This window comes from Paralichthys olivaceus, chromosome 21 (genome assembly GCF_024713975.1).
Source record: "Paralichthys olivaceus isolate ysfri-2021 chromosome 21, ASM2471397v2, whole genome shotgun sequence".
Classification (NCBI taxonomy): Eukaryota; Metazoa; Chordata; class Actinopteri; order Pleuronectiformes; family Paralichthyidae; genus Paralichthys; species Paralichthys olivaceus.
The window spans coordinates 4,712,951-4,738,217 of NC_091113.1; the positions used below are offsets into that span (position 1 = coordinate 4,712,951).

General features: G+C 45.0%; 4 protein-coding genes across 7 annotated transcripts; 2 read left to right on the forward strand and 2 right to left on the reverse strand.

Moving 5' to 3' along the window:
• Window positions 1-26: 26 nt before the first annotated feature.
• LOC109641265 (tectonic-3) lies at window positions 27-4,675 on the forward strand. The gene is made up of 14 exons (XM_020105665.2): window positions 27-529; window positions 1,316-1,430; window positions 1,508-1,605; window positions 1,726-1,838; window positions 1,971-2,079; window positions 2,206-2,318; window positions 2,421-2,459; window positions 2,665-2,739; window positions 2,830-2,949; window positions 3,017-3,115; window positions 3,519-3,622; window positions 3,748-3,895; window positions 4,081-4,215; window positions 4,310-4,675. Exons 1-14 carry the CDS (start codon window positions 265-267, stop codon window positions 4,553-4,555), a joined length of 1,779 nt encoding a protein of 592 aa, XP_019961224.2. The 5' UTR covers window positions 27-264; the 3' UTR covers window positions 4,556-4,675.
• On the reverse strand, window positions 4,557-9,759 carry mto1 (mitochondrial tRNA translation optimization 1). Of its 3 annotated transcripts, none has more exons than XM_020105663.2 (13): window positions 9,623-9,759; window positions 8,558-8,763; window positions 8,228-8,427; window positions 7,999-8,116; window positions 7,426-7,724; window positions 6,869-6,981; window positions 6,587-6,777; window positions 6,242-6,372; window positions 5,933-6,137; window positions 5,573-5,744; window positions 5,346-5,455; window positions 5,051-5,208; window positions 4,557-4,865 (listed from the first exon to the last, which is right to left on the reverse strand). In XM_020105663.2, the coding sequence occupies exons 2-13, from the start codon at window positions 8,745-8,747 to the stop codon at window positions 4,695-4,697; spliced, it is 2,058 nt and encodes a 685-aa protein (XP_019961222.2). In that variant the 5' UTR covers window positions 8,748-8,763; window positions 9,623-9,759; the 3' UTR covers window positions 4,557-4,694. The 3 variants fall into 3 exon arrangements, with proteins under 3 accessions (XP_019961222.2, XP_019961221.2, XP_019961220.2); XM_020105662.2 differs by having other exon boundaries at window positions 9,590-9,732; XM_020105661.2 differs by having other exon boundaries at window positions 8,558-8,760; window positions 9,590-9,730.
• Window positions 9,760-10,313: 554 nt separating this feature from the next.
• LOC109641263 (ataxin-2-like protein) lies at window positions 10,314-20,136 on the forward strand. 2 transcript variants are annotated; one of them, XM_020105660.2, is made up of 23 exons: window positions 10,314-10,838; window positions 11,744-11,783; window positions 12,653-12,709; window positions 13,002-13,073; window positions 13,264-13,423; window positions 13,818-13,939; window positions 14,154-14,245; window positions 14,430-14,678; window positions 15,121-15,572; window positions 15,690-15,776; window positions 15,889-16,002; window positions 16,164-16,241; window positions 16,382-16,443; window positions 16,831-17,174; window positions 17,265-17,334; window positions 17,480-17,614; window positions 17,721-17,784; window positions 18,028-18,209; window positions 18,377-18,518; window positions 18,639-18,748; window positions 18,893-19,072; window positions 19,180-19,348; window positions 19,436-20,136. In XM_020105660.2, the coding sequence occupies exons 1-23, from the start codon at window positions 10,720-10,722 to the stop codon at window positions 19,483-19,485; spliced, it is 3,150 nt and encodes a 1,049-aa protein (XP_019961219.1). In that variant the 5' UTR covers window positions 10,314-10,719; the 3' UTR covers window positions 19,486-20,136. The 2 variants fall into 2 exon arrangements, with proteins under 2 accessions (XP_019961219.1, XP_069374220.1); XM_069518119.1 differs by lacking the exon at window positions 10,314-10,838 and adding an exon at window positions 10,989-11,511.
• adprh (ADP-ribosylarginine hydrolase) lies at window positions 20,120-24,560 on the reverse strand. The gene is made up of 8 exons (XM_020105666.2): window positions 24,250-24,560; window positions 23,465-23,579; window positions 23,267-23,375; window positions 22,810-22,908; window positions 22,627-22,732; window positions 21,711-21,977; window positions 21,197-21,411; window positions 20,120-20,767 (listed from the first exon to the last, which is right to left on the reverse strand). The coding sequence occupies exons 1-8, from the start codon at window positions 24,255-24,257 to the stop codon at window positions 20,619-20,621; spliced, it is 1,068 nt and encodes a 355-aa protein (XP_019961225.1). The 5' UTR covers window positions 24,258-24,560; the 3' UTR covers window positions 20,120-20,618.
• Between the last annotated feature and the right edge of the window lie 707 nt (window positions 24,561-25,267).

Genomic DNA, 25,267 nt, shown 5'->3' on the forward strand with positions numbered 1-25,267 from the left:
GGCATCGTTATCCTAGAAACGGAAGTGTCCATGACAACTTCCTTAGCAACAAGAAGCTCCCCCATCTGACGACGTGTTGAGATAAACACGTTCATGTCGGGAATTTTAACGTTATTTTATTTTATATAGTTATTTGAACATCTTAAATTAGCTTCCTGTGACGCAGGGAACACGCGCCGGCGAGCTGCTACTTTAGCATTAGCTAGCCAAAGCTAACGAGCTAAGCCAGGACCGCGGCGGTGGTCGCCATGTCCCTGTGAGGAGATGAGCCTCTGGGGTCGGTCACTGCTGCTCACTCTGTGTGTGTGGTTCGCAAACGCAGCCACAGACTCGGGGGTCTCTTCAACCGTCGGCCCGACCGATGGAGGAGCTTTCACGGCGTCGACCCCCGCTCCTGGAGGCACAGAAGCCGAGGTCTCCACCGGTGTGTGGACCACAGAAGTGACCGAGGCTGTGTCCACCGAGGCCGCCGCCTGGTCCACCGAGGCTCCCCCTGCAGCCACCGTCCAGCCCGAGGAGGCTCCGCAGGGTAAGTTGCTCCATCATGTTTAAAACCATCCAGCGACACGTGTTTTTATTCTGCAGCGTGAGGCCAAACAAACACCCATCAAACTCTATCACTGTTTAATTCACCCTGTTTGACTCGAGTCTTCTGTTTCTAGATGCTTCTGCAGAGCAACTTGTACATTAAGACCTTATTATAATAAACTTTATGTATAATGATGATAATGATCATTCTCTCTCTCTCTCTCTCTCTCTCTCTCTATATATATATATATATATCCACTGTCTAATGCAACTTTTTTCTCTTCAATGATCTGTGAATTTGTAAATGTAAGACCTTGTTATATTAAACTTTATTTTCCTAGTTTAACTCTTGTTGAGGGTTGAGGACAGAGGATGTCGCACATTGTTTAGCCTTATGAGACAAATTGTGATTTGTGAATGTGGGTTGTGCAAATAAAAAAAGATTTAAAACTTAAACGTTGACATTTCCACAGCATATTGTTCTCTTGGATGATCTACCTGTAGGCACGTCTGCAGTGCTTTCTAGCAATGTATTATTTATTTATAGTAATAATAAAAAACTTAATCTATATAGCACTTTTTTGACAATATTACAAACTGCTTAACAAGGAAGTAACATGAGAAGTAGATTGGCTGCAATAATCTGCCAATAAGAGCCAGTGTCAATTTGTAAACCGCTTGACAAAAATAAAAAGTTTTCAGAAGCTAAAGGATAATTATTATGTCTCAGTTGACCTGGTATTTCTACACAAACCCACTAACACAAGTCTTTTCTGTTGTTTTCCAGCTTGTCTCTGTGATTTAACCCCGGGTTTCTGTGATATCGGCTGCTGCTGCGACTCAGTGGATTGTGGCGTCGCTAACTTGAGTACAGTTTTCACCGGATGTCCTCAGAAAGCCATGTAAGTCCTGTTCGCTGCACTGAAGTTACAGCACAATTGAAACATTCCACGGCATAAAAACTCTTTTTACTTCACAGATCAGGGGTTTGCATTGAGAAATGGCTGATGTTTCGGGCTAACGTGGATTCATCTCTGGTCACGGAGACTGACTCTCTGTTTTGTGTCCGGTCAGAAGGTAAAACATAGAATAAGATTATCACAAAAGTACAATTAAGGTTCAAATAATTTATGATTTAATGATGTAAATGAGACTCAGTAATAAACATACAATTCTTCCCCCATGTTTTTTCAACAGATAATGCTCCCAAGTCTTTCCAAGCTCTTCCTCCGTATCCAGCATTAGGGGCATCGTACCACTTCTCACCACCAGCACCTACAGGCCGCAGCCACAGCAGACCTTTCTACAGGGTAACACAAAATATCTGTATTACAAGTGATATACTTTTGAGATTTAAGCTTGCTAGTCAGTACTAACATGAAAATTGGGAGAGTATCTTTAATAAATAAAATGCAAATAAGAGTCTTTTTTTAATTTTGCAGGTTGATGATGTCATTCAGACATCTTTCTCCAATTCTTTTGTGAGGGGTCTCCTTCATCAGCCGTCTCCAGGGGCTGCCGCATCATTTTGTATCAACCGCAACCCTGCAAGTGAGTTCACAACAAATCAAATATGTGCACGTGAACTGCTGGGTAGTATCCCCGACATCTTTTCTATCACAACCATATCTTTACAATAACTATTCATCTTATCAGTCTTTTTTTCTCTGCCTGTAGAGTTCTTGAGGTCAACTTCTCTGTCTTGCACCCGCATGTTGACGCCTCAGTCGTGCACCACAGACCCATATCTCAACTCCCGCTCCTACTTCTCTGATTTAAGTCTAATCAAGGTCTGTAAGTCTCTCCTGCACAAAAGTGTTTTTCATGCAGATCATTACTTTGGAGAATTTCACAGTGGAAAGGCTTTTATCATTTTGTATCTTTTATTACAGATTCCAATCGTTGAGACAACACAAGTGTCAGACTTTCTGGTAAGTCGCACTGATTATACTTATAGATCAACATGACAGTAGCAGGAACACTTTGCTCTTCGTGTTCCTCTGCACAGGTTAATGAACAGCAAAGCCAATTTCCTGAGTGCAGTGTTTTAAGTGAAGTTGCAGTATGAGAATTTTTAATTCAATTTCAAAATCTTTCGTCTTAGAAAGTCTGATGCTGAGCTAACTCTGCTTTCAGATCCCAGTTACACCCCTGTCTGAGTGGCCTGCACCAGTCCAACTAAACAACTCCTGTTTCAACGTGGTAAAAAAGGTGAGTAGCCGCACATACGATCCTAAATCCTACATATTTGACCTAAACCTCAATCTAATCTAATCCTAGCTTTGTCTGACTTTCCTGAAGGTGGAGTTTGTCATAGGATACACAGGCAGAGGAGAACTCACGTATGCAACTGTGAACATAGTATTAGCTCATGTGGATCCAAATCAGATTGTGATGCAGACGCACTCTGTGCAGTTCCAGGTAACCCTTCAAAACCGAACACACAAAATGAAATAGGGATTCAGACACTGACGTTTGTCTCCTGCAGTTAGCCACACCCAACCCCTCTCCAGGAGGACAGATCCCGGCAGACGGACTCAGGGCGGGGTCTCCTGTCATTGGTCGATTTAATGGAAACATGACGACTGTATCCTCACTATTTACATCATGAACACCAAGGAGGTTGTTTTCATCGCAGTTTGTCTGTGTCTTAGCAAGATTACACGAAAACTATGGTACTGATTTTATTGTAACTTAGAGAAATGGTGACGTATGAGTTGACGTAGAACCCACTTAATGTTGGAGTGGATTTGTTTTAGGTGGTGGATCCAGGAAAAACTAATCATTTACTTGAAATAAGGTATTTTTCAACATTTTTGTGATCTTTATGAGTTTGTGCAATTTGATGCAGCTTGACTGAATCTAGGGGAACTGTTGGACCTTGGTGGAGGTATGTGCTCCACTTAGTGCCATTCTAGGAAGTCATATTTTCATATATCCAACTTGCTTTAAAGTCAATGATGCATCGTGGCTCCTTGACAGTGAGTTAGATTACCACGCTGAGGGCGTCTCAGGGTGGAGAGTGTTCGATTGATCCAAGCGAACGAGCACCTGTCCTCTTCACACTCAACACCATCGCTGGCTGCACATTCAGGTGAATCCTCATGAATCAGCTTCACTTCTGTCATCTCTAGTTTTAGTTGATTTTTTTATGCATGAAGGAGGAAAGTTTTAGTTCATCTTCCACAATTCATTTCAGCATCTCCATGTGTCTCCTAGTTCTCCGTCGAGAGACTGCTCAGAGCTGCGGTCCCAGATTTATGGGGTCTTGCAGGGACTTGCCACTCCTGATGAGATCGCCATGAACTCAGGGTCCCAACTGAGCTGGACGAGAGTCATCACCCAGGAGTGTCCCGTCGACCCACAGGTACAGCTGAGACAGCAAGCCGAGGTGTTAAGAGGAAAAAGGTTGATTATTTAGAGTTAAGTTTTTGTGACAACTGACCTCACAAAGTCTGCACTGTGAGAAACTAGGAATTGAAGATCAGTAGATTTGAATACGGTTGTTTGTGCTCCTCCCCTTTTAACAACCTTTTCCTTGTCTCCTCTCAGGAACCATGTGAGTCAGGCTGCCTTCTCCCGCACTCTCTTTCTATACAAGTGCTATGGGCTCGCCAAGGTCTCTTACACCTTCCCCAGAACTACATCCTGGGAGCCAAATACATATTCAAGTGTCGAAAAGTCAAGGTAAACAAGTTTAAATATATATATTTTCTGTGCAACATGTTTCATGTCTGTAGTATGAAAATGTGCCAATCCTCTCCTCTGGTCTCTTCTTCAGTGTCCTGTGTCGTCCCCTCTCGTTCTAACTACTGAAGTGACATTTGCAGACACCACAGTTTTCCCCAGCCCCCCCCGGGGCTCGCCTCAGCCCAGCTGGAAGTTTCCATTTGGTTTCTTCACTAGAGGCACCGCTGAGCTGGACGGCCACGTTGTTATTAACGGCAGTGACACTGAGCAGGTCACATGGAGTTTAATGCTGTTCACTGTCATGTTGCTAATAGGATTAGAATTCTTCACAAGGTAGCTGTAAGATAAAAGAATGTTTATTTTTTTATACAGAGACATGTTGCATACTGTGTCATCCCAAAATACCTTAATATATGTGTTTTGTAACATTTACAGGAATAAATACATTTTTACAAGACAGTTTATAAATCGTCGTTTCACTGAGGTAAAGATGCATTTCGTGCACACGGCTCCTCTTCTCTCTCTTCATTTTGGTCGGGTTGGTTTCTGTTCGTTCTTCTTTCTTTTTGTTCTGTGCTGCGGACGTAGCGGAGGAGATTGACGACTGCAGCGGGGGTTATACCTTGCAGACGTGTAGCGGAGCCCAGCTGGAGGATTAAAGCATAGAATTAGTTAGTTGTGACAGCACAAGCGTTTGATCAATTTAGCAAATTAAGAGTCTGCCAAAATATAAGCTCTTCTGCAGGTTGACACAACTACTTTTAAAAAGCATTGGAAAATCAAAAAGTTAGAAGTAGACAATAACTACAGAACAATGAATGTTCAGACTCACAGTGCTGGGTCGAACTCTGTCCAGAATCTCTCTGACCTCCTGAGACAGTGACACCGGCAGAGAGAAATAATCTATATCCTGTGAGAGAGACATGTTCTCCTCTTTCTGAATTCTCTCTATCTCTTTCTTCTGCAAGTCACAGTGAGGCTTGTACACAGCTGCATGACAGAGAGGAGAGATGAAGAAATGCAATATGGTAACTGAGCCCAAAATTATGTCATGTAACACCCATCACAATGAATATATCACAGGCGTTAATTCCTTGTTGCCTCAAAATACCAAAATCAGCTTTTACCCTCTATCTTGAGTCTCTGTGAGAATTCTATGAAAGGTGAAAGGCACTCTGGGAAGGCAGACGCCAACATTTCAAAGGAAAGGTCTTTGTACTGCAGCAGTTCCAGGCCACTGAAAGAGAAGTCATACAGTGACAGTCGGCCCCTGCAGCTGAATATAGACGTACCTTTGACAGTAACGTGAGATGCAAAGTCAAACATGGTCCATCACACTGGTGACTCCACTCACCTCAGCATTTTGTTCTTGTTCTCACTCATGTGGACATCGGGCAGCTTTTGTCTCCACCTGTGGCTGGAAAGAGTGAGAGTCTGCAGGGCTGAAACTGCGTCCTGTAGACTGTCCCTTACCCTCACAGCCTCCTGGTAACGCAGAGAGGACACACAGCCCACCTCCTCAAACCCTGACAGAGGAGAACGAGAGGGGAAAAACTAAAACACAGAAAAACAGAACATCTTGGGAGACTCTTCAATACTCCACAAGTTTACTCACATCCAGATATTCAGATCATTGCAACATTTTAATATTAATATCGGCAAAACCCTTATCAGTCGGGCACTACCATGCTGAAGTCCCGGACACTGTGCGTACCTTTCAGAGTGAGGCGGAGGTCAGCGTTGTCCGGCCTCAGTGAGGTTCGAAACTCCGCCCGGCTGGTGAACATGCGGTAAGGCTCTGTAACGCCTCGGCTCACCAGGTCGTCAATGAGAACTCCGATATAACTCTCTGTTCGTGACAAGGCCACTGGAGGAAGGGCGAGGGCGCAGCGGGCAGCGTTCACACCCGCCCACAGCCCCTGCGCACACACACACACACACACACACACAAAGAAAGAACTTATCACCAGGGTGATTTTGTGTGTATGACTTTCTCAATATAAAGAAATAAAAAGGCAGGTACCTGTGCAGCAGCTTCCTCGTACCCTGTTGTTCCATTGATCTGACCGGCCAGAAACAGACCCTGGGTGCTTTTCACCTGTAGTGCAGGGCTCAGCTGAGTGGGACACACAAAGTCGTACTGAACGCCATAACCTGGAAAACCCGAAGACACAATAGATCCACTCAAGACGTTTGACTGTCACATCCATAAACTACTGCACATAACCAGCAGGTCGTTTCATTACACTGTACTTCTCTCATTCAGTGAAGGACCGACTGAGCCGTGGCCTGAGAGCAGACATGCTGTATCGCTGTGTTTGAATTTATTGTAAAACACTCTTAGACAAACAGGGTTCCGTCAGTTTACCGGGTGTGTAGATCTCAGCTCTGTGCAGGGCGGGGATTTCTCTGATGACGCGGAGCTGCATGTCGGGGGGCATGGTCATGGACAGACCCTGTGGGTACAAGAGGTCAGAGGTCAGCCCCTCCGGCTCCAGCCACACCTGGTGACTCCGGCCTGGGAAGCGCAGCACTCGCGACTCAATGGAAGGGCAGTATCTGAGAGAGGAGAGAGAGGAGGCCAGGAGTTATTTGTGTGAGTGTGTATGTTTGCGTGTGTGTGTGTGTGTGTGTGTGTGTGTGTGTGTACCTGGGACCCTTGGTGTCTTGCTGTATGTGGTGGTTGAGATGAAGACTCTCCCTCACCACTCTCTCTACACCAGGAGTTGTAGTGGTCAGGTAACAAGGCAGCTGCTCTTCAGGCTTCAAAGATTTCAATTTCAAAATAAAACATGAATTAGTTCAAAAGGTCAAACTGATATAACGTGGGAATAATGTGTTGACAAAACCAAAACATCTTTTATACGATTATCACCTTGATACTCGTGCTTTTAAGTAAAAATAATGAACGTTTGTTGGTCACATCTTCACAAATGTTTGTCTTTGCTTTCATGTTTCTGTGAACTAGAAAACTTCAAAAACAAAGGAGCAACTTGAAAACATCTCCTCAGGCTTTGTTTCTGGGTTTTTTGGAAAATAAATGTAAGAATACTGGAGAAGAAAACCAAGTGAGCAGCATCCCACTGCGTTTGTCTTCTCAAAGTCAGAAAGTGATTTGTCGTAAATCAACATTTGATAGACAGGACATTGAATTTGCTGATAAAATAAAATGCATCCTCAGTAAGAGGACTTAATCTAAATCTTTACCTTGCAGCGTGTGTGCTTATTGAGGAAGCTGAAGGGAGTTGGATGACTGTCAGCAGGATGGAGCTCCGCCAGGGAAAGGTCGACTGAATCCTTCACAATCCTGGGAGGGGTCCCGGTCCTGAGTCTGCCTATCCTCAGCCCCAGCCTCTCCCTCAGAGTATTGGACAGCCCAGCGCTCGATGGAGCATCTCCAATCCGACCCCCGGGGGACTTCGTCTGACCCATGAAGAGGGAGCCAGACAAGAAGGTACCGGTAGTGAGAACCACTGAGCTCGCTGAGATCGGGTGGCTTCCATTTACTGGGAAGATGTTGAAAGAAGTGCGAAGGAATTACCAACTGATTAACATATGACTTTTTACATCGGACAAGGAGGTTTTATTTTCACCCCTGTCCATTTATTTGTTGGTTGGTTTTAGGCAAGATAACACAAAACTTACTGGACAGATTAGGACTTAACTTTGCGAAATAAAGCATTTTTTGACATTTTAAATCACGTATAATTAAAACCTTAGTTTTAATGGTGGAACAGAGTTCAGGTCAACATTGACAGATATTTGTCTTTTGCTCCATACCCAAACGTATCCCTGTAACTTTGTGGTGTCCCGGCTCCTCTGTGTTCGGTTCTGTTACCAGCAGCTCCTCCACTGAACCTTCCAACACCGTCAGCCTCGGAGTAGACAGCAGCTCTGACTGAACCAGAAACACACAGACAGTTAAAGACATTTTTAATTCATTCACAGGCAAGAATCCTGTTTGTGCTCCACTGAGTGACATTCTATTTTACACCTTTGTACTTAATACCTGAATGAATTCACGGTAGCGCAGGCGGTCCAGCTGGGCCCTTGGGCCCCACACAGCGGGGCCCTTGCTGCGATTTAGGATGGAGAAATGGATCCCAGCCCAGTCTCCTGCTCGACCGCACAGCCCGTCCAGAGCATCTACCTCCTTCACAAGCTGGCCCTTCCCTACTCCTCCCAGAGACGGGTTACAGGACAGAGCACCTGTGAGGAAAGCGAGGAACGGAGGCGACTAACATGATGAACAGGCACTTGTCAAGTTCCAACTGCACTTGTTCTCCCCAAACCTCTACAGAATTAGATGGACAGACTGCACAAGGCCTTTTTTCCTCACCTATGGTGTTTATTTTCTGTGTGACCAGGAGAGTCTCCGCTCCCACTCTGGCTGCTGCCGCTGCCGCCTCTGTCCCTGCGTGACCTCCACCCACCACGATGACATCATACTGCTGCCTGGCGAGGTGACCGGCTCGCCTGGAAAGCAGGGACAGGAAGTGCTGCAGGATGGGGGGCTTCTTCCTCAACATGTGAGATGTGCACCTGCTAAGATCGAGGTTACACAGTCAGACATTTAAATACAATGACTCTCTGTGGAAGAGATAAAGAATACACTGATTTAGTACCACTATATAGTTACTTTGAAATAATGGAGATAAAGGTTATGCATACTAAAATGGTTCCTTAAGGAGTTTAACATTTCAGTGCCTAAAGCCTGACAGGTAATTAATGATCTGATAGAACTACTTTATATGCTGAAGATAAAGTACATGGTGTACTTTAAAGTGCTAAATAACATAAAGAAAAACAAACAACCATTGAGAACTATTGTTTTTAAAATAGTAATTTACAAATCACTAAATATGAGACCAGGTAAAAACACACACACACACAAAACAGACTGAATTAATGTCTGGGGTTTGAAAGAAATCAGTGTTAAAGATTTGTGGACTAAAAGTTAATATTTTTATATTAATTATCTTATTAGGTGTTCTTTTTAATTCATTTGCATGTTTGTTTTTGAATGCACCAACAGTGGGCAGGGTTGTATGCAGTACTTATGACAAATAAATGCTCTCAGCTTTACAATTAAATGATCTGCATTGTTAAATTCATGAAATCCACAAAGACAGACACGGATATAATGGCAGGCACAGCTTCCTGTGGAGAGTTTAAACCACCATCTTTCAAGAGTATAGAGGTGATTATTCAACATCAAAACACAAATCAATCCACAGTGGATAGTGTTGATCTATCGTGTAAATAAAGATGATGAGATTTTCCATTTGCCTTTGAATAGTTTCACATGGTCTCACATGCAACACCGAGTAAAGCTCCACTGTATCTAATGAATAACTTCAGGTCTACTTACGGTGTCTTTGACAGATGACGAGTGAAGTCTTACGTTTAAGTCCCAGCTTGTTGGTTGAGGAGGGTTTGGATCAGATCAGGATTCTCGGGACATTTTTCTTTTTTTTTTTTTTAAATCTCCTGCTATGTGACATAAACGCTCTCTACGGCGGCCGCCATGTTGTCTGCAGCTTCCTGCCGTAATCACTGTAGCAGAGACTCACTCGCCTCCGCCGGGTCAATGTCTGTCCTTGTGTGTTATTGATGAATTCGTTAATGAAACAAAATAAAATGTAAATTAAAAAATTAAGCCAGAAACAAAAGCGCCGCCACGAACCCGTGAGATTCAAACAAGTTAGAAGTGATTTATTGAAATAAAATGAAATGATAACATGTGGTGTTTTGTGGCTGCCACGTGTACAGTAAAAAAAAAAACACACATCAGATTAAAATCAGCATCGATCCGATATCGATTCGATGAACACGTTATTCTCGCGTGCGCGCGCTCGCCAGTGGGTCAAAGGCGCACGCGCACGTCAACGCCCCCCTCCCCCCCTTTCCAGCCGGTTCCCAGTCAGCCGCGCGCGGATTGAGTCAAGTGAAACTACCGAGAGGTGGTGTCGACCGACCGCTGCGGGTTTTTCAGCGAGAAACCTGGAGAAAAATACGACTTTCCCGAGGCGACTAAGTGACGGCGACCACCGCGAATTTGTACCGGAAGGGTCAGCGGCGGCGGAGTCGAGGCGACCGAGGGAAAAAGTAAATCCTGGAGGGAAAGCGCCCGAAGTGAGCCCGGGGATCGAAGCTAATGCTAACCTAGCTAGCCGCCGCTAAATAATCACACGAAAAGTCGTGTCGTGTTTTCGGTACCGGGCTTTGACAGAACCTCCGCGGTTACACACCAGAGAACCGGGGGGCGAATCTGTTTAATCGGGTGTTGGATTTAATTTAAATCGAGGCGTTAACATTTTTAGGCCACACGCGACCGATACTCGCTCGGCAAGATTAGCTACACTAGCCGGGTCGTGTTGAGGTTACACCGGCTCTGCGCTGCTCGGGACGGGCGATCGTGTTAAACAGAGTCCGCTGCTGAAGCAACTTCACACCGGGAGGTATCAGTGTTTATAAGTTAGCGAACACTTGTGCTTCGTGATGCTGAAACAACAGCAGCAACCCGGCGGGAGAAAAGCATCTAACGGAACCTCGGGCCCCGCCGGTATGTCTTCCCCAGTCAGCGGCACCAACAGCGGCAACAGGGCGCCTGCCGGGAGGTAAGCGGGTTGGGGTGGGAGTCGCGTCAGGACAGTCCGGGGATCGTCCTGTGACTCCTGAGGCCTACCGGTTAAAGAGCTGTGGGCGTATCCCGGCAATAGAGAGAGGGGGGGGGGGGGTCCTCTTCAGTCCAATGAGATGAGTCCGTGTTTGATTGACAGTGGAAGTGAACGAATCAGAATGCTCGCTTAGAGCCCAGGGTGGTAAAGTGAGGCGGGTCCAAGTGAGGTGAAAGCAACGGGCAGCGAATCAGCACCCGAGCTGCACAAAGTTTATCTGGCCTGTCAGTGTCAGAGCAGACACGGTAGCGACAGAAAAATGTGGAAATAACAACAACAAGCCTGTGCACCCACTGAAAACCCGATGTTTACATGTCACTGTCGACACGGAAGTGATCTCATGGCCTGAACGAGGTCACACGTGGCCACAGTCTCTGAGATCCGCGTGTGTTTACTGAAGTCTTGTCAGCTTTGTCTCTTTGTTTTGTAACCGTGTCTGTGGCTCGCAGCGATGCCATCCCGTGTTTGCACGCTTCATGGAGGCTGCGTTCGATGCCCAGATTGATTCGATTGAATCTTAGAAGATGAATCTATTGCTCCAAATCTGGTTTCCTTGTTGAATCCAAGCTGCTGACGTGTTTACATGGCATCACTTTGTTTCTTGAAGACGGAAGTAGGTAGCCCTGAAATATGACAGTATCTATAAAGGCAAAAATATAATAAGTGATACTAGACGTGAAGTGTTGATAGATTATTCAGACTACTGAGGCTTTAAGGTGGTTAGTTTTTCTCCAGCTAGCTCCACGTGGAATGTGACACTGCCTTGACAAGCTTTGAAAACAAGTTTTACTCCTTTCACATGGAAGCAGACAATCGTGTTTTAACCATGTCGTTTTGTCTCACAGGAATCGACCTTCTGCAAAGCCATCATTCCAGTCATCTCCTGTGAGTATCCTGGCCCAGAAAAGTTGGGCTGTAAACACACGACACATTGTAAGCAATGGTCAGATCTGAAGGGCAGTTCCATAGAAAGGTCTTACTTTAGTCCAATGTCAGTTTTACTGTCTCAGTTCAGTCCATCACCTTTTAGATTTTAATAGAAATAACAATAATAATTGATAAAGATAAGTATTTGTATTGTAATTGAACATAATTCAAAATGTATGGATCAGGTTTCCTGCACGTTGTTAAAATGTCTTAAATCAAGATTGGATTTGTCTCAATTTAATTAGGCATGTTTTCTACTACGCTAAAGGAGAATGATTATTATTATTGTTTGCCTGTAGCCAGTTTATGGATTAAACTAATGCCTGTCCAGCTAACCTGCTAGGTAGTTTATGAAACTGCAAACTGCGCTGTGTGTCCAAAGTCTTGGGACAGTGGGGATCAAGGCGCTGGACAGACATAAATGTATTTACTTTGAACAAGTATATTTTCACTATATATTTTTTATGCATTTCCATCCCAAGTTAAAATCTTAATTTTGAAATTTCAAGTGGTATTAACATATCTGTTATTCCTGATAAATGATGAGCATCATTAAAAAGTTCCAATAGGATTGTATGTGGGTTAAACTTACATTCAGTAGAGAGCGGAGCAACATAAGTGGGTCTCTTGTATAAAAGAGGCCCCAGGAAATTTCTGTATTTCAACTCTTCACCTTAGAGTTCCCTCCTCTTAGGAATGAATTGGCTTACTGTATGCAGCGATAAACCTGATGTCATAATGATTTTTTTTAATGGTAGTTAAAAGTTTATGCCATGTCTTTGTGAAACTTTATTTTGATGGTTGCTTTGTGCCTTTCCCATCTGCAGGTTTTCGAGGGTGTGTACAACAATGCCAGAATGCTTCATTTCCTCACAGCTGTTGTGGTGAGCTTTTTGTCAATGTCCTTCTCAGACCATGATGATTATTTGAGGGAAAGTGGCAGCTTGCATCATCCCCTGTGACACTAGTCACAATACTAAGAGATACGATATAATGTACCTAATGTATAGCTGGCTTTACTCTTGTTTATGATGAGATGGGCTTTAAATCTGTCTCTAATCTGGCATTTTGAAACATGTAAAAGTTACAGTATGGTATCATTCAACTCTGAATTAAAGTTTGTTTTAGATTTTGCCTGGTTAAAAGTGCCCTAATAGAATCTTTCATTTCTTTCAGGGTTCCACCTGTGACATAAGAGTGAAGAATGGCAGTGTATTTGAAGGCATTTTCAAGACTCTAAGTTCTCGGGTAAGAAACTCAAAATGAGAAAACACACACGCACTTCCTTCTGCCAATTAAAAGAAGCTCTACAAACAATTCTGTCAGTATAATAAATAAATAAATAAACTCCTGTCAACATGGCATTTTGTTCAGTCCCTGCTCTGAAAGTTCACACACTCATCAAATTTCTTGAACCCTCTATATGTTTCCTTCTTAGTGTGAGTTGGCTGTGGATGCTGTACACAAACGCAGTGAAGAGGAGGGATCAACGTTGGTTCCGCCACGGAGAGAGGAAATCACGGACACTATGATTTTCAGCCCTTCGGACCTGGTGACAATGATCTGCAGAGATGTCGACCTAAACTTTGCCACAAGAGGTATAAACACGCAAATGCAAACTAGGGGGTTAGGGTAAAAGTGCACAAAGGTAACAAACAGGTCTGAGCTGCATTTGTATCAGATACATATGTATATAGTTCTTTTTAAATAAAAGAAAGTAAGGATTTCATTTCACGAACTCTTGACAACCATGATTCATAGATTGAAGTGTTGGAAACAATGATCATGTGCACAGTTTGAGTAAGGAGTTGAGTCTCTACTCCAATTATTTGTCAGTGTAGACTGACCTGAGTTGACCTCTTAAGGAGAAAAAAACTCATTGAAAACTTAACAAATGGTGATATAGTTTAATGTTTTCTAAACCAGCTGCAGGCAAATCTAACCAAAAGAGACTTTTATTGATATGAACCTAATCTTGTCTTTGATTTTTAGACACCTTCACAGACACAGCCATCAGCTCCACCCGAGTCAACGGAGAACACAAGGAGAAGGTGTTGCAGAGATGGGAGGGAGGAGACAGCAATGGAGAGAGTTACGATCTGGAAAATGATGCAGTGAGTCAAATTGTCTCTTTCACACAGAAACACCAGCTAACTCTCTTATGACGTAAATGCCCTTTATGCCCAGGACACACATGAAAAACACGAGTTGACTTTAAATTTGATATGCTGCAAGAACTCAATCTTTTATAAACACTTTCACTAATAAACATTATTTTAAAGCACTGGTGATTTTATTAACCCAGTAATCTCGTATCTTTCTTCTCAGTCTAATGGCTGGGATGCCAATGAGATGTTTCGTTTCAATGAAGTAAAATACGGAGTCACGTCAACATATGATTCCAGCCTCTCCATGTACACGTGAGTTTCCATAATGTGAAATTTGTTTGTGACTATTTGTACCATATTGTGTTATGTACCTTTCTGTTAGTACAGTAAAATGGAAAAAAATGTTTGGGTTAATACGATTTTAAGATTTCTCGACTGTTGAGGTTTTTGTCCTTTCTCTACATTTTGTCAAATCTTCTCTCTCTCTCACCTCCAGTGTGCCACTAGAAAGAGGAAACTCTGAGATGTATCGGCAGAGGGAGGCTCGTGCTGCTCGTCTGGCCAGTGAGATTGAATCAAGTCCCCAGTATCGCCACCGTGTCAGCCTGGAAAATGACGAGGGCAAAAGCGAGGAAGATAAGTTCAGTTCTGTGGTGCGGGACGGAGGTGATCGGGAGAGGGGCCGCGAGAGTCCCCGTGACAGAGACCGCGAGAGGGGACGAGACAGCCCTGGAGCCAGTACCAGGTGAGGGAGCGTTTTGAAGAGCAATTTGAATATAGATTAATTATATGTAGTTCTTTCGGTTTGTATTAACAGTCTCAATTCTAATTGAATTAAGTATCCATCCTGGTGATCTTGATGGTATTGACTTAAAAGTTGAGGTTCATACTGTGGAAACAGCCATTGTCAAATTGATCTCATCCCTTCAATTTGATCACATAATCAGTTAGAGTCATCAAACTCTTATCTGCTGAGGAAGATCAAATGCTCTATCAGATTCAAAACATTGACTAAATACACTGAGAGGAAATCATTCTGTCAAATGCTGTTTCCAAGGTCAAGAAAAGAATTTGATAAATCAACTTCTCTTATCGTGTTTCTTTGTAAAAGTCAATTACGTCTGTATTATATTTTTTTGTCACCTGTGTGTTGTTGCTGTGTGTGATGTACTTCCTTTCTCTTCCAGGGAGGGCAAGTACATTCCATTACCTCAGCGTCAGCGAGAGATGAACCGGGAGCGTGAGCGAGCTGAGAGAGGCCCTGGTGGGCCTCCCCCACATAACCGTCTCAGTGGAGGTTACCGCTCCAACCCTCCATCCTCCTCCTCCCCCAGACCTCCACTGCCTTCTGGTGCGGGGCCACAACCTGGGGTCTCTCCGTCAGAGAGAAGCAGCCCTCTGTCAGGCCGAGGTGGGGCCTACGCCCCCCACCACCCCCAGGGAAGTCCCAGCCCAGGCCCGGGCTCTGCCCCCGCGAGCTCCTACACACCTGCCTCTCCTGGTGGACCGGCTCCTACGCTGGCCTCTGCTTCAGCTGCCCCCTCCCCAGGCAGCCCCCCTGCCCCACACGGACACACAGTCCCTCATTCCCACTCACTCCCCCACTCGCTTTCGGATGCTGGCAGGCCTGTGAATGGAGGTAAGTGTGTGAGCTTGTGTCAGATGGTATTTCCACAGCACCAATGAATGCTGCTACGGCTAAAGTAAAAATTGTCGAAAGTCTGCAAGGAGCATTTTCTCTTTTTGTGTTTTACAGTCTCTGCTAGAACGTCCCCTAAAGCCCAAAGACCTCCACAGTCAAGCAGGACCGCCCGTTCTACAAACTCACACAGTCAGTCTACAGGTATAAGTTGCAGACAAACCCAGTCACCTCTTATAAAATCTTCTACAATTATATTTGATGGACTTTGACTAAAACTTGGTCTGTATTTTTCCCCCCCATTGTTTCGTTGCAGCTTCTCGCTCTCCTAAATCAGTCTCTTCCCAGGACACGCCTTATTTAGACACATCATCTGTCTCCCTGCCTGCCCAGAAGACATCTGGCCCTGCCCCTCTCTTCCCTGTAGATGGTACTGTCTCACCTCTCACATCCTCTTCTGTTTTTTAAAGTTTCAATCAAAGTCAAAACCATCTATTCTCTAATGACATGAACCTTTTTAAGACATGCACCTCATAGCAGTAAGAGACAACTTTAAATAGTGGAATCTTGCTGTTTTTCTTGTCATTGCAGTGAATGAGATTATTGGTGCAGCTGCAAAAGTACGTTCAGCTGAGAGTCCCAACAGCACAGAGGAAAGCAAGACTAAAGGTGTGTGTGCAGGACGATTTTGTCCCATCTAAAATACTGGAAATAAGTATTAAAACTTAACCTAATTGCATGTCCCATTTGTTTTTGAGTTTTCAGAATTCCGCATTCCCATTAACCTTTGTCTCCTCTCTCCTCACCAGTTCCCTCAGTGCAGCAAAGGTCGCAGATCGAGGCGCTGCGGAAATTTGGCAAGGAATTCAGGGTAAGAGATCAGTAGCCTCAATGAAGTGTGAAATTAGAAAATCTGTGACCAATCAAGTGGTCATGTCCTGAGACATTGACGTTTGTCTGACAAATCACTCACGTCTTCTTCATTTCATTGTGACCATTACCAGTAATGACATGGCACTGGATACTGGTGGGCCCCACTTGAGCTTTACTGGGTACTGTAACGATCAGTGAAGACTTCCAGTAATTTATATAAAAAACTATATCAACTCAAAAAAGCAAAAAATGAGAGCTTTGTTACAGATACAACATATATCTGTTTGCAACGTCTAAATTATTTTCTATTTTTGCTATCACCTCCATCCTACCCAAATATTTCCTTGTCTCAGCTCTTAACTGCTTTACTCTCTTTTTTTTCCAGCTCCAGCCGAGTGGAGGCAACTCGAGCTCTCCCAGCTCTCCAGCAGCAGCAACCCCTCCTGCTGTCGGTGACGTTTCCCAGCCCAGCGCAGCCAAACCCTCAGACGCTCACCCTGCTTCAGACCCTAAACCTCAGCCTCCAGCTGCCAGTCCCGCTCAGCCCCAACCTCAGCCTTCACCTGCTCCCTCTGACGACCCCACCAAGGATACCACGGCTACACCTGGCCCCACCACAGCTGCCACCTCAGCCCCTGTCTCAGACAGGCAGTCGCCAGCCGTCCCACAGCCAGCCAGGACCCCGGGAAGTGAAGAGGGCAGGTCTGAGTCGACAGAGGGTGTACCAGAGTGAGTTTCAAGACGGATAAGAGCTGTTTCACTAAACAATTTGATTTATCTTGTGTTGTTCATAAACACATGTTTCTTTATTTCCTCTAGCCAAGTAAAGAAATCCACCCTAAACCCCAACGCTAAAGAGTTCAACCCTATTAAACCTCAGATGCCTATGGTAAGTCGATTCCTGTTTAATCCCTGAACTGTGAGTGCAGAGAGTACTTCATCAGTGATGTTGTATGAAGATCAGTAAATGTAGTGAAGTGTATCATGAAGTGAAACGCAAATGTATTCATCTGTGGTTGTGTGTGATCTTACAGACGAAACCCAACACTGCACCCACTCCACCTCGGCCAACTCCTCCAAGCCCAGTGGTCCTTCAGCACCCAGGTGGACAGGGACCCCTCTACACCACCCCCTACCTCTCCTACGTCTCGCAGATCCATTCTGTGCAGGTACACAGCTTTGACAAAAAATGTTTTTAATTAATTAATTTTCTTTTGATCAACTCCCAACAGATCGAGTTTGTCTCGTGTTGACCTCTCAATCATTTATTTTCAGCCACCACCCATGTACCAGTACACCATGTCGACAGTCAACCAGGGAAAATACCCCAGGACCAAAGGTTAATGCAGTGTTTTCCTTTCCTGTGTTGTTTTATGTCTGAGGTTTTAATTTGTTGTTTCCATTTAAAAAAGCTTCTAAAAAAGGGGCATTATCAAAGCTAGAAACACACTTAAGAGACACCTTGTTTACATAATTTATCAAGAAATGACCTCTTGCTGTAAGTGTACCAATATGTTGAAGAAGCAGCGTTTAAACCTTTTATGTTTTCGTTGCTTTGACAATTATTCTTCTCCCTCACCAGGCTCAGTAGTGGCTCAACGCTCTGACCATGGTACTTCAGCGCCCCAAATGCTGCAAGCTGCAGCCTCAGCAGCTGGGGCCCCGCTGGTAGCATCCCCCTACCCTCAGTCCTACCTTCAGTACAACCCACAGCAGTACGGCCAGCAGCAGGTCATCCAGGCCATGACACCCTACCCTGGACAGGTATGATGTCATAGTCACTGGTTTTAAATTGTGTGTATTAGCATACAATAAAAAACAATTTGTTGGGGGGGGTATCTTATTCTGAAAGCTAATTGATCAACATCTAACCCTCACATTTAAAACAAATATTAAACATTGCTTTATTTGTTTCTCTCTTCTCTCTCCAGCCAATGTACTCCATGCTGCAGGGTGGAGCCAGGATGATAGGTCAAGGTGGGGGTCCCCATCCACAAGCTTTGGGACCCCCAGGAGGCCCTCAGTTCCCTACACAGGGAGACGGCCCTCAGGGACCACAGCAGGGCATCTATGGTTAGTGGAACAAATCTGTGTGTGATGAGAGTTACTTTCTTTCTGTGAGGTTCAGAATATACATTTTTCATCAAAGGCTTGAAATGCATTATGGGGGAACTGACTGTCTTCTCCTTCCAGCTCCACAGTCCTTCTCCCACCACACGGGCGCAGTGCATCAGCCTCAGCCCTCTAGTACCCCAACAGGCAACCAGCCCCCTCCCCAACACACTGCACCTAGCCCAGGACAGGTGAGCTTACCCCTACAGGACTGACCTTCAAGTCCTCAGAAGGATTCACCTTTGTGCGCTGCATTCTCAGAAAGATCCAGCTCCCAGGACGCAGCAATTCTGATTTATTTATGATCGCTAACGTTTTGTGCTCTCTTCTTGTAGAACGCCCAGTCAGGCCCACAGCCTCAGTCCTTGTACCACTCAGGTCCTCTGTCAGCTCCCACCCCACCCAACATGCCGCCAGGCCACACGTCTCCACAGGGCTCGTACCCTATTCAGGGCTACAGCATCCACAGCCACCAGGGCATCCCACCATCATACCCCCTGGGACAGTTAACACAGGTATGGTCATCACTGCGCATAGTTTGCATACATTTTTATTTACTATTTTCAATTGAAGTTTCATCTTGACCTAAACCTGTCAATTTCCTGGCCACCCTCTCTTCCAGGCCCACGTACAGGGAGCCATGTCAGGTCCCCACCACTCGGGCAGCCACGGTCAGCCCCAGTTAGTGATGTTGCAGCCGCCTCAGCAGGGCCCCGGCTCGGTGCCCCAGCACCCCCAGCACGGACCTCAGCAAGGAGCACACCAGCACTTCTACATAGGACATCCACAAGGTACGAGACACAACAGATGCCCAACCCCAGTCTGACTTTGTTTAAAGTACACAATTCCTAATGTCACTGTTTGTTTCCTTTCCACAGCAATGCAGGTACAAACGCACCCTGCTTCCTTCCATCCACCTGGAAACTAAACCCCTCCAGACCCCTCGACACCACCACACCCTCTCAAACTGCTCCCCGGAATGAACTCCAACATCCCCACAACTTGTTGGATGTGAGGCCCAGACTGAACCAGACTGACAGGATCGCATGGAGGAGAGAAGAGGACTCAAGTCTCACAGCACCTTATTCTTCAGCTATATTGTTCTTCATAGGCGTCAGCCCCAGATGAGGAAGACCTTTTTAATGCTAAAGATGATGGTGGCAGACGGCAGCAGAGGTGTCCGGACCCCCCACCCCACCCCGCTGCCATCCTGCTCTTCTTTCCAACTTCTTCCCTTTTCAGACACGGGGCACCTTGCTTGGCGAACCAGTCGAAGAGGACAAAGCAACAGCAGACACTTCTAGCAATGTGTTTTTAGCCTTGTGGGGTTTTGTAAGTACCATAACACAAAACACTGACTGTCGCAGGATATCATGAGTACACCATGAAAGGAGGGATTTGAAGACGAGAGGGGATTTTTAGCAAATAACTTTTCTTTTTTTAAACTTGATCCAGTAGTTACACCCACCCCCTTTACCCTTCTTCTCTCCTGTAGAAAAATATAATTAATAAAAAAATGGACAAGTTGGACAAAAAAATATTAAAACATCATGACCAAAAAATAAAGTTTTCAACTCAACTACAAAGCTTTGTTTAATTTGTTGTATCAACAATTGTGCATGAAACTGCAGTTACAGTTGAATGAGGCCCCAGTTAACTATAGTGAGACGCAGAATTGTATTTTTCATTAGACGATAACAAAAGCACATTTAATTTGGAGTAACTAAGCATTTACTATTATGTCAAGCTGACAAAACAAAGTAATTACCTCCTGGGGGACGTTTTGTATTCTCCTAACATTCTCATTAGCCGGGATTCGTTCCGCTTAGTACAACTCTGCATGTTCATTTCAAACGGTCACTAGGGGGAGCCCTCTTTATACGCCAACCTCAGCACCAACACAACAAAGGCCTTGTTGTGGCAGAAATGATTGACTTTAGGTCAGTGGGACACTACTCCCCCTTCAGGCAAGCGTGGCCCAGTGTGGCCCAGTGTGGCCCAGTTTCCTCTCAGTGCAACAAGTTAAGACACGCAATGTCAGCACGGCATGTTGCGGAGACCTCAGTGTGACAGTGCGTAGAGCTGCTCGGCGCTGTGCTCCAGTCGATCCCTGTACTCCAGTTTGGAGTAGTTTCCCTCAGGGACGCCCTGTGTGCCGTAGAGAAGACCCCAGCAGCAGCAGGCGATCACTGCGGTGCTGTCACTGTCACCTGGACGGGAAGGGGAGGAAGTGGACAGAGAAAACAGCATGAGAAGATAAATTAAAATTTCCATTTTTAATAGGAATTGATCTTTTTAGATTAACTTAAAAGCAGCTAATCAATGTTTTTATATTAACAATGGATTATATGACTGGTACCGGTGTGAATGCCCTCAGATCGGATAGCGCTCATGTGTGAAACATCGTGATTGGTGGCTAAGTGATTGGTGAGCGTGTGTAACCATCGCAACATGTTGAGCTAAAAATCAATCACGAGGCAGCATTCGTGTCCGGAATATATTGGCTTCATTTGTGGACATTGGGAGGAAGAGGAGATGCGTCGTCCATCTTTATTTACAGTCTATGAATTCTAAGATGTACTTCCCTGACGTCCCATGATAATAGACCAAAGAGACACTTTCTAGATTGAATCTCTGACCTCCATGGAAACCCGCTCTGCTCATCAACTCCTCCCAGTCCGAGCCCGCGCCCAGCAGGGCATCGAGGGCGATCATCGGAGCATCGTGGCCGCTTCGTCCCGCCCAGCCCGACAGGCTGAAGCTCTTGTAGGCTTCGTCTCTCTCAGCCGGGCCGTAGGACGAGGGCCAGATCGCAGGGCCCACGCCGTTGGAGATGCCCCTAATATCCAGGTACCTGTGGAACAGAGGCGAGAGATTTTGCTCACATGCACATTATCCTCCAGAAGAGAAAGAAGCAATAAGTCATTCCAGGCGAAGACATTCCCCAGTGCAACAGCATGAAGGACGGATGACCCAAAAACATACTGCCTTCAGCAACTCGGCCGTCGTCTGCACCGAAGCACAAAAACAAGGTCACGCTGCTGCACTGCGTGAACTTCATGCCTTCATATATTAACCTTGAGACTGAGAGAGGCTTAAGGAAGCTGCTGATGCTGGAAACCTGGAGCTGAATGAAACATGACAACCTCATACCACTGCCACTTGTCACAGAAGTAGCTCCAGTCTCTCTCCGTCGCCTCCACGGCGAAGCCTCGACCCTGAACAAAGGTCTTTGCTATCGGACATGCCTCGTTGATCAGGCCCAGACCCCATGTCGTGATTGGCCTGCGCTGGACTGCGTACGCGGTGAAAAGGGCCGACGCCACAGCTCCGAGGAATCCAGTGGGGTGAGGATGGGTCATCCTCCCTGTCTCCATGGCAACTGCCACCAGCGACAACAGCTGGTCAGGTTTTGGATACCTGGCGAGGACGAAGTATTAATATAAATATACTGTATATATTAAGTTCTTCCTACTTGCTCTCGCTGCTTCTAGTTCATGTTTTAATCTGGGAACTCTTGTTATTTATTTAATTTCTGCTTAGTGAGCAAAGAACTAACACTTTCCACACTGTTGTGTTTATTATAAAGTACATAAGAGCGGCTCAAATCACCGCTGTACATTTACTGCTCGATCTTTTTTCTATTTCATGTAATTGTTAAGTGAACATGAGTTTTTGGACTTTGTCAGATGCATGAGTTTTGAAGAGGCCACCCTGGGAGATAGACATTTTCCCCTTACATTCTACTGACTATAAAAATTGACCGTGAAAATAATCAATAATGGAAATAGTCATTTGTCTTTTCTGAGATAACAGGGACACGTTGGTTCCTCAGAGGGAGGAGGACATGTATTCACTCGTGTCTCTGACATGAGGTGTGGGGGGTCGGGAGTTATTTTGGATTCTGACCTTAACTTCGAAGGTCGTGTCAGTAACATGAGAAGAGCAAAAAAAAAACAAGTGTAAAGAGAATTTTTTAACGACTGTGGATCATTGCGATGCTCGGTCAAGACCAATATCGATAAGTAGTCTGAGTTATTATGTTTTATTCTCAGGAAAAGACTCGTACCTCAGGCCAATGCACATGGACCTCATGGCTGCTCCACACCCCGTCCCCTCTGGGTTATAAGGAATTCTGTAGCCCTCCTCCTCCCCAGGCTTCAACTGCGACACTCCTGGAAGAGAAAGTAAGGCAGATCTCCACCATCGCTGCCCATGGATGTAACGATCGAGAAATGAAGCCGTCTCTCACCCAGGATGCTGGAAGGCCCCGGTTTCCTCCCGTCCATGTCTTTCATCCCCTCCACATATCGAGCGGCCACCTCGTGCAGGAGCGCCTCCCCCGTCTTCCCTGTGAGGGGGACAATCGCAGAGCAAACGTGTCCGTGTTGACATTTTTTAAAAACACGCAACATCTGTTAACGAGGCTTGTTGTTTGCCTTATCACGGTGAAGGTCAAGTTTAATTCCTGCCACTCTCCCTCCACTTGTGCGGAGCCATAATTGAGCAGCAAATCAAGCAGCAAATCAAGCAAAGGCTGCGAATCAACCTTTAGTTTTGGCTCTTGAGGACAAGAATGTGTGTGTGTGTGTCTCTCTCTCTCTCCTGATGAGGCCTCATCACAACGACGCTGACGATCGAATCAATCTCCATGTGACGAGGAAAGGAGACACAGGAACATTCAATGTGGGTTTTTGTTCTTATCTCACCAGTGGCCAGTCCTTCAGCCGTCGCCAGATGAAGAACCGTGTCGTCGCTCACCGGCCAATCAGGAAGCTCAGCCTTGATGTTCCTCAGGCCTCCGAGCTCCTTCAGCTCCTGAAAGCACAGACATTTTGGGTGAAACGCACCTTTAGCAGCCACGTCTCATCAGAATGGCGTTTCCCTCCCTGCTCCTGAGCTCTGACCTGGTGAATAGCTGGTCCAGACTCATTGTACTCCCACAGCTGGTTCCTGTAACCAAGAGCGTCACCTACACCGCTCAGCAGCATGCCGGCTTTATAGTGCTCCAGTGTGGCACATCTGTCGGGAGAACAAGCACAGAAAGAATAGTGGTGAGAAAAACTAAGCCATATTATAAACAATCCCTGAATTAGAAGATAAAAATTGCTTAAAAATGAAACTGCATGGAGGAGACACTGTTTTCTAGTTACCAAATTCATTTCTTTCTTTCTCACAGTAATTCAAATTATAGACATTTTGCACATTTTCCTTTTTTGACAACTTGAAATGATAAACCGAACGTTTAAACATTAATGAGTGATGTGGCTGTGAAAGACTCATACAGGTTTATGTTTATACAACAATTTACTTTGGGGTCTTACTGCAACTTTACAATGAGAATTGTTGATTCAGATAAGAAGTATTAGTAAGAAACACCATGTTGACAGATGCATGTTCAAACCCTGAGCATGCATCTTAAATATGAAATAATTAAAATTAACAACAAGTTAATGCTGAAGTAAATCCTGTGTGAGGAAGTATTTTGGTTGTACAAGCACATAGATCTGTAAATAGTTCTATATGTTAATGTTCTTATTCTCCAGTCAACATGTTAGACTGTGGAAGAAAAGTTCAGATTTAATTCAAACGTGGATCAAACATAAAAACAAGAGAAACTAAACGAACTCTTGAACTCTGGTTTGATCTGATTCAAAGTTAAAAGTGTCACAGGAAACTGAGGCGGTCTCACCGGTCCATGGCAGCGCGCTCTTCCCAGGGACGAGGCTTCGAGAGGCGGCCACACGCGTCAGGAGACACCGGGGCTCTGGAGCGAGGTCCGCGTGTTTCTCCTCTGAGCTCCGCCGTCTGTGGTGAGTTCGAGCCCAGAGGCCTGTTCCCTGCAAACACTGACCCCTCTGTCCGCTGCTGCTCGCACCAGGACTCACTGCAGCCGAGCTATAAAAAGACGCAGCGGAGATTTCCCTCCGACAAGATGGAGACTCCACAGAGTCAGTGACACAGGTTCAGCTGAGCCTCAGAGCCATGTGTGTTTATTTCTGTCAGCTGATGTAGAAAAATGCTTCTTATCTGTTAAATAGCTGAATTATTCAAACTTAACTTAAAGGTGCAGTGTGTAAGATTTAGGTGAAAGGGAACTTTAATGTAAAATAATCCTCATGACGTTTTCACTAGTTTGTTTCATCTAAATTGTTTGAATTGTAGTTTTCTTTACCCCAGAAAAGACCCTTTGTATTTGAATACTTTATATTTAAATACTTTATATTTACATCGAGGGGACCCTCTCTATGGAGGCTGCCATGTTTTTTTACATTAGTCCAGACTGGACAAACTAAACACCTTTTGAGTTTTCATGACAATTACAGGCTTCCACAGTTTCTTTTTCTTGTTTGGAAGGAGAGGGTGAGGTGAGGGAGGTTCAGCAATTTCAACCTTAAAGAAATATTCAGCAGTTAAACAATAGCAGTAATTATCACAATATTTATTTACAGAAATATCAATATATAAGGTTCCATATAGATTCCTCTTGTTTACACACTGTTTACATGTACACACACACACACACACACACACATATATAAATATAGATTCACTTGGTGAAAGGATCTGACAGCTGCTCACAGCCACACACTGAAGATTCTCAGTGGGATCGGCAGTGTTAGCATCACCAGGCTTCAGGCTGAGTGCCATTGTTTTTAACACACTAACAAAATAAAGTCTCGTCCATCCCTCCCTGTCTCTCCTCCTCC

Coding starts and splice junctions, on each gene's coding strand:
- LOC109641263 (XM_020105660.2), top strand. CDS start 10,720: ATGCTGAAACAACAGCAGCAACCCGGCGGGAGAAAAGCATCTAACGGA. Junction 17,175..17,264: donor TCGACAGAGGGTGTACCAGA/GTGAGTTTCAAG, acceptor TATTTCCTCTAG/CCAAGTAAAGAAATCCACCC. Junction 18,210..18,376: donor TGACACCCTACCCTGGACAG/GTATGATGTCAT, acceptor TTCTCTCTCCAG/CCAATGTACTCCATGCTGCA.
- adprh (XM_020105666.2), bottom strand. Junction 21,978..22,626: donor TCCATGTGCATTGGCCTGAG/GTACGAGTCTTT, acceptor CGTCCTCGCCAG/GTATCCAAAACCTGACCAGC. Junction 20,768..21,196: donor CAGAGCGGGTTTCCATGGAG/GTCAGAGATTCA, acceptor CTTCCCGTCCAG/GTGACAGTGACAGCACCGCA.
- mto1 (XM_020105663.2), bottom strand. CDS start 8,747: ATGTTGAGGAAGAAGCCCCCCATCCTGCAGCACTTCCTGTCCCTGCTT. Junction 8,428..8,557: donor ACAGAAAATAAACACCATAG/GTGAGGAAAAAA, acceptor CTTTCCTCACAG/GTGCTCTGTCCTGTAACCCG. Junction 6,982..7,425: donor ATAAGCACACACGCTGCAAG/GTAAAGATTTAG, acceptor AAATCTTTGAAG/CCTGAAGAGCAGCTGCCTTG.
- LOC109641265 (XM_020105665.2), top strand. CDS start 265: ATGAGCCTCTGGGGTCGGTCACTGCTGCTCACTCTGTGTGTGTGGTTC. Junction 1,431..1,507: donor GGATGTCCTCAGAAAGCCAT/GTAAGTCCTGTT, acceptor TTTACTTCACAG/ATCAGGGGTTTGCATTGAGA. Junction 1,839..1,970: donor ACAGCAGACCTTTCTACAGG/GTAACACAAAAT, acceptor TTAATTTTGCAG/GTTGATGATGTCATTCAGAC.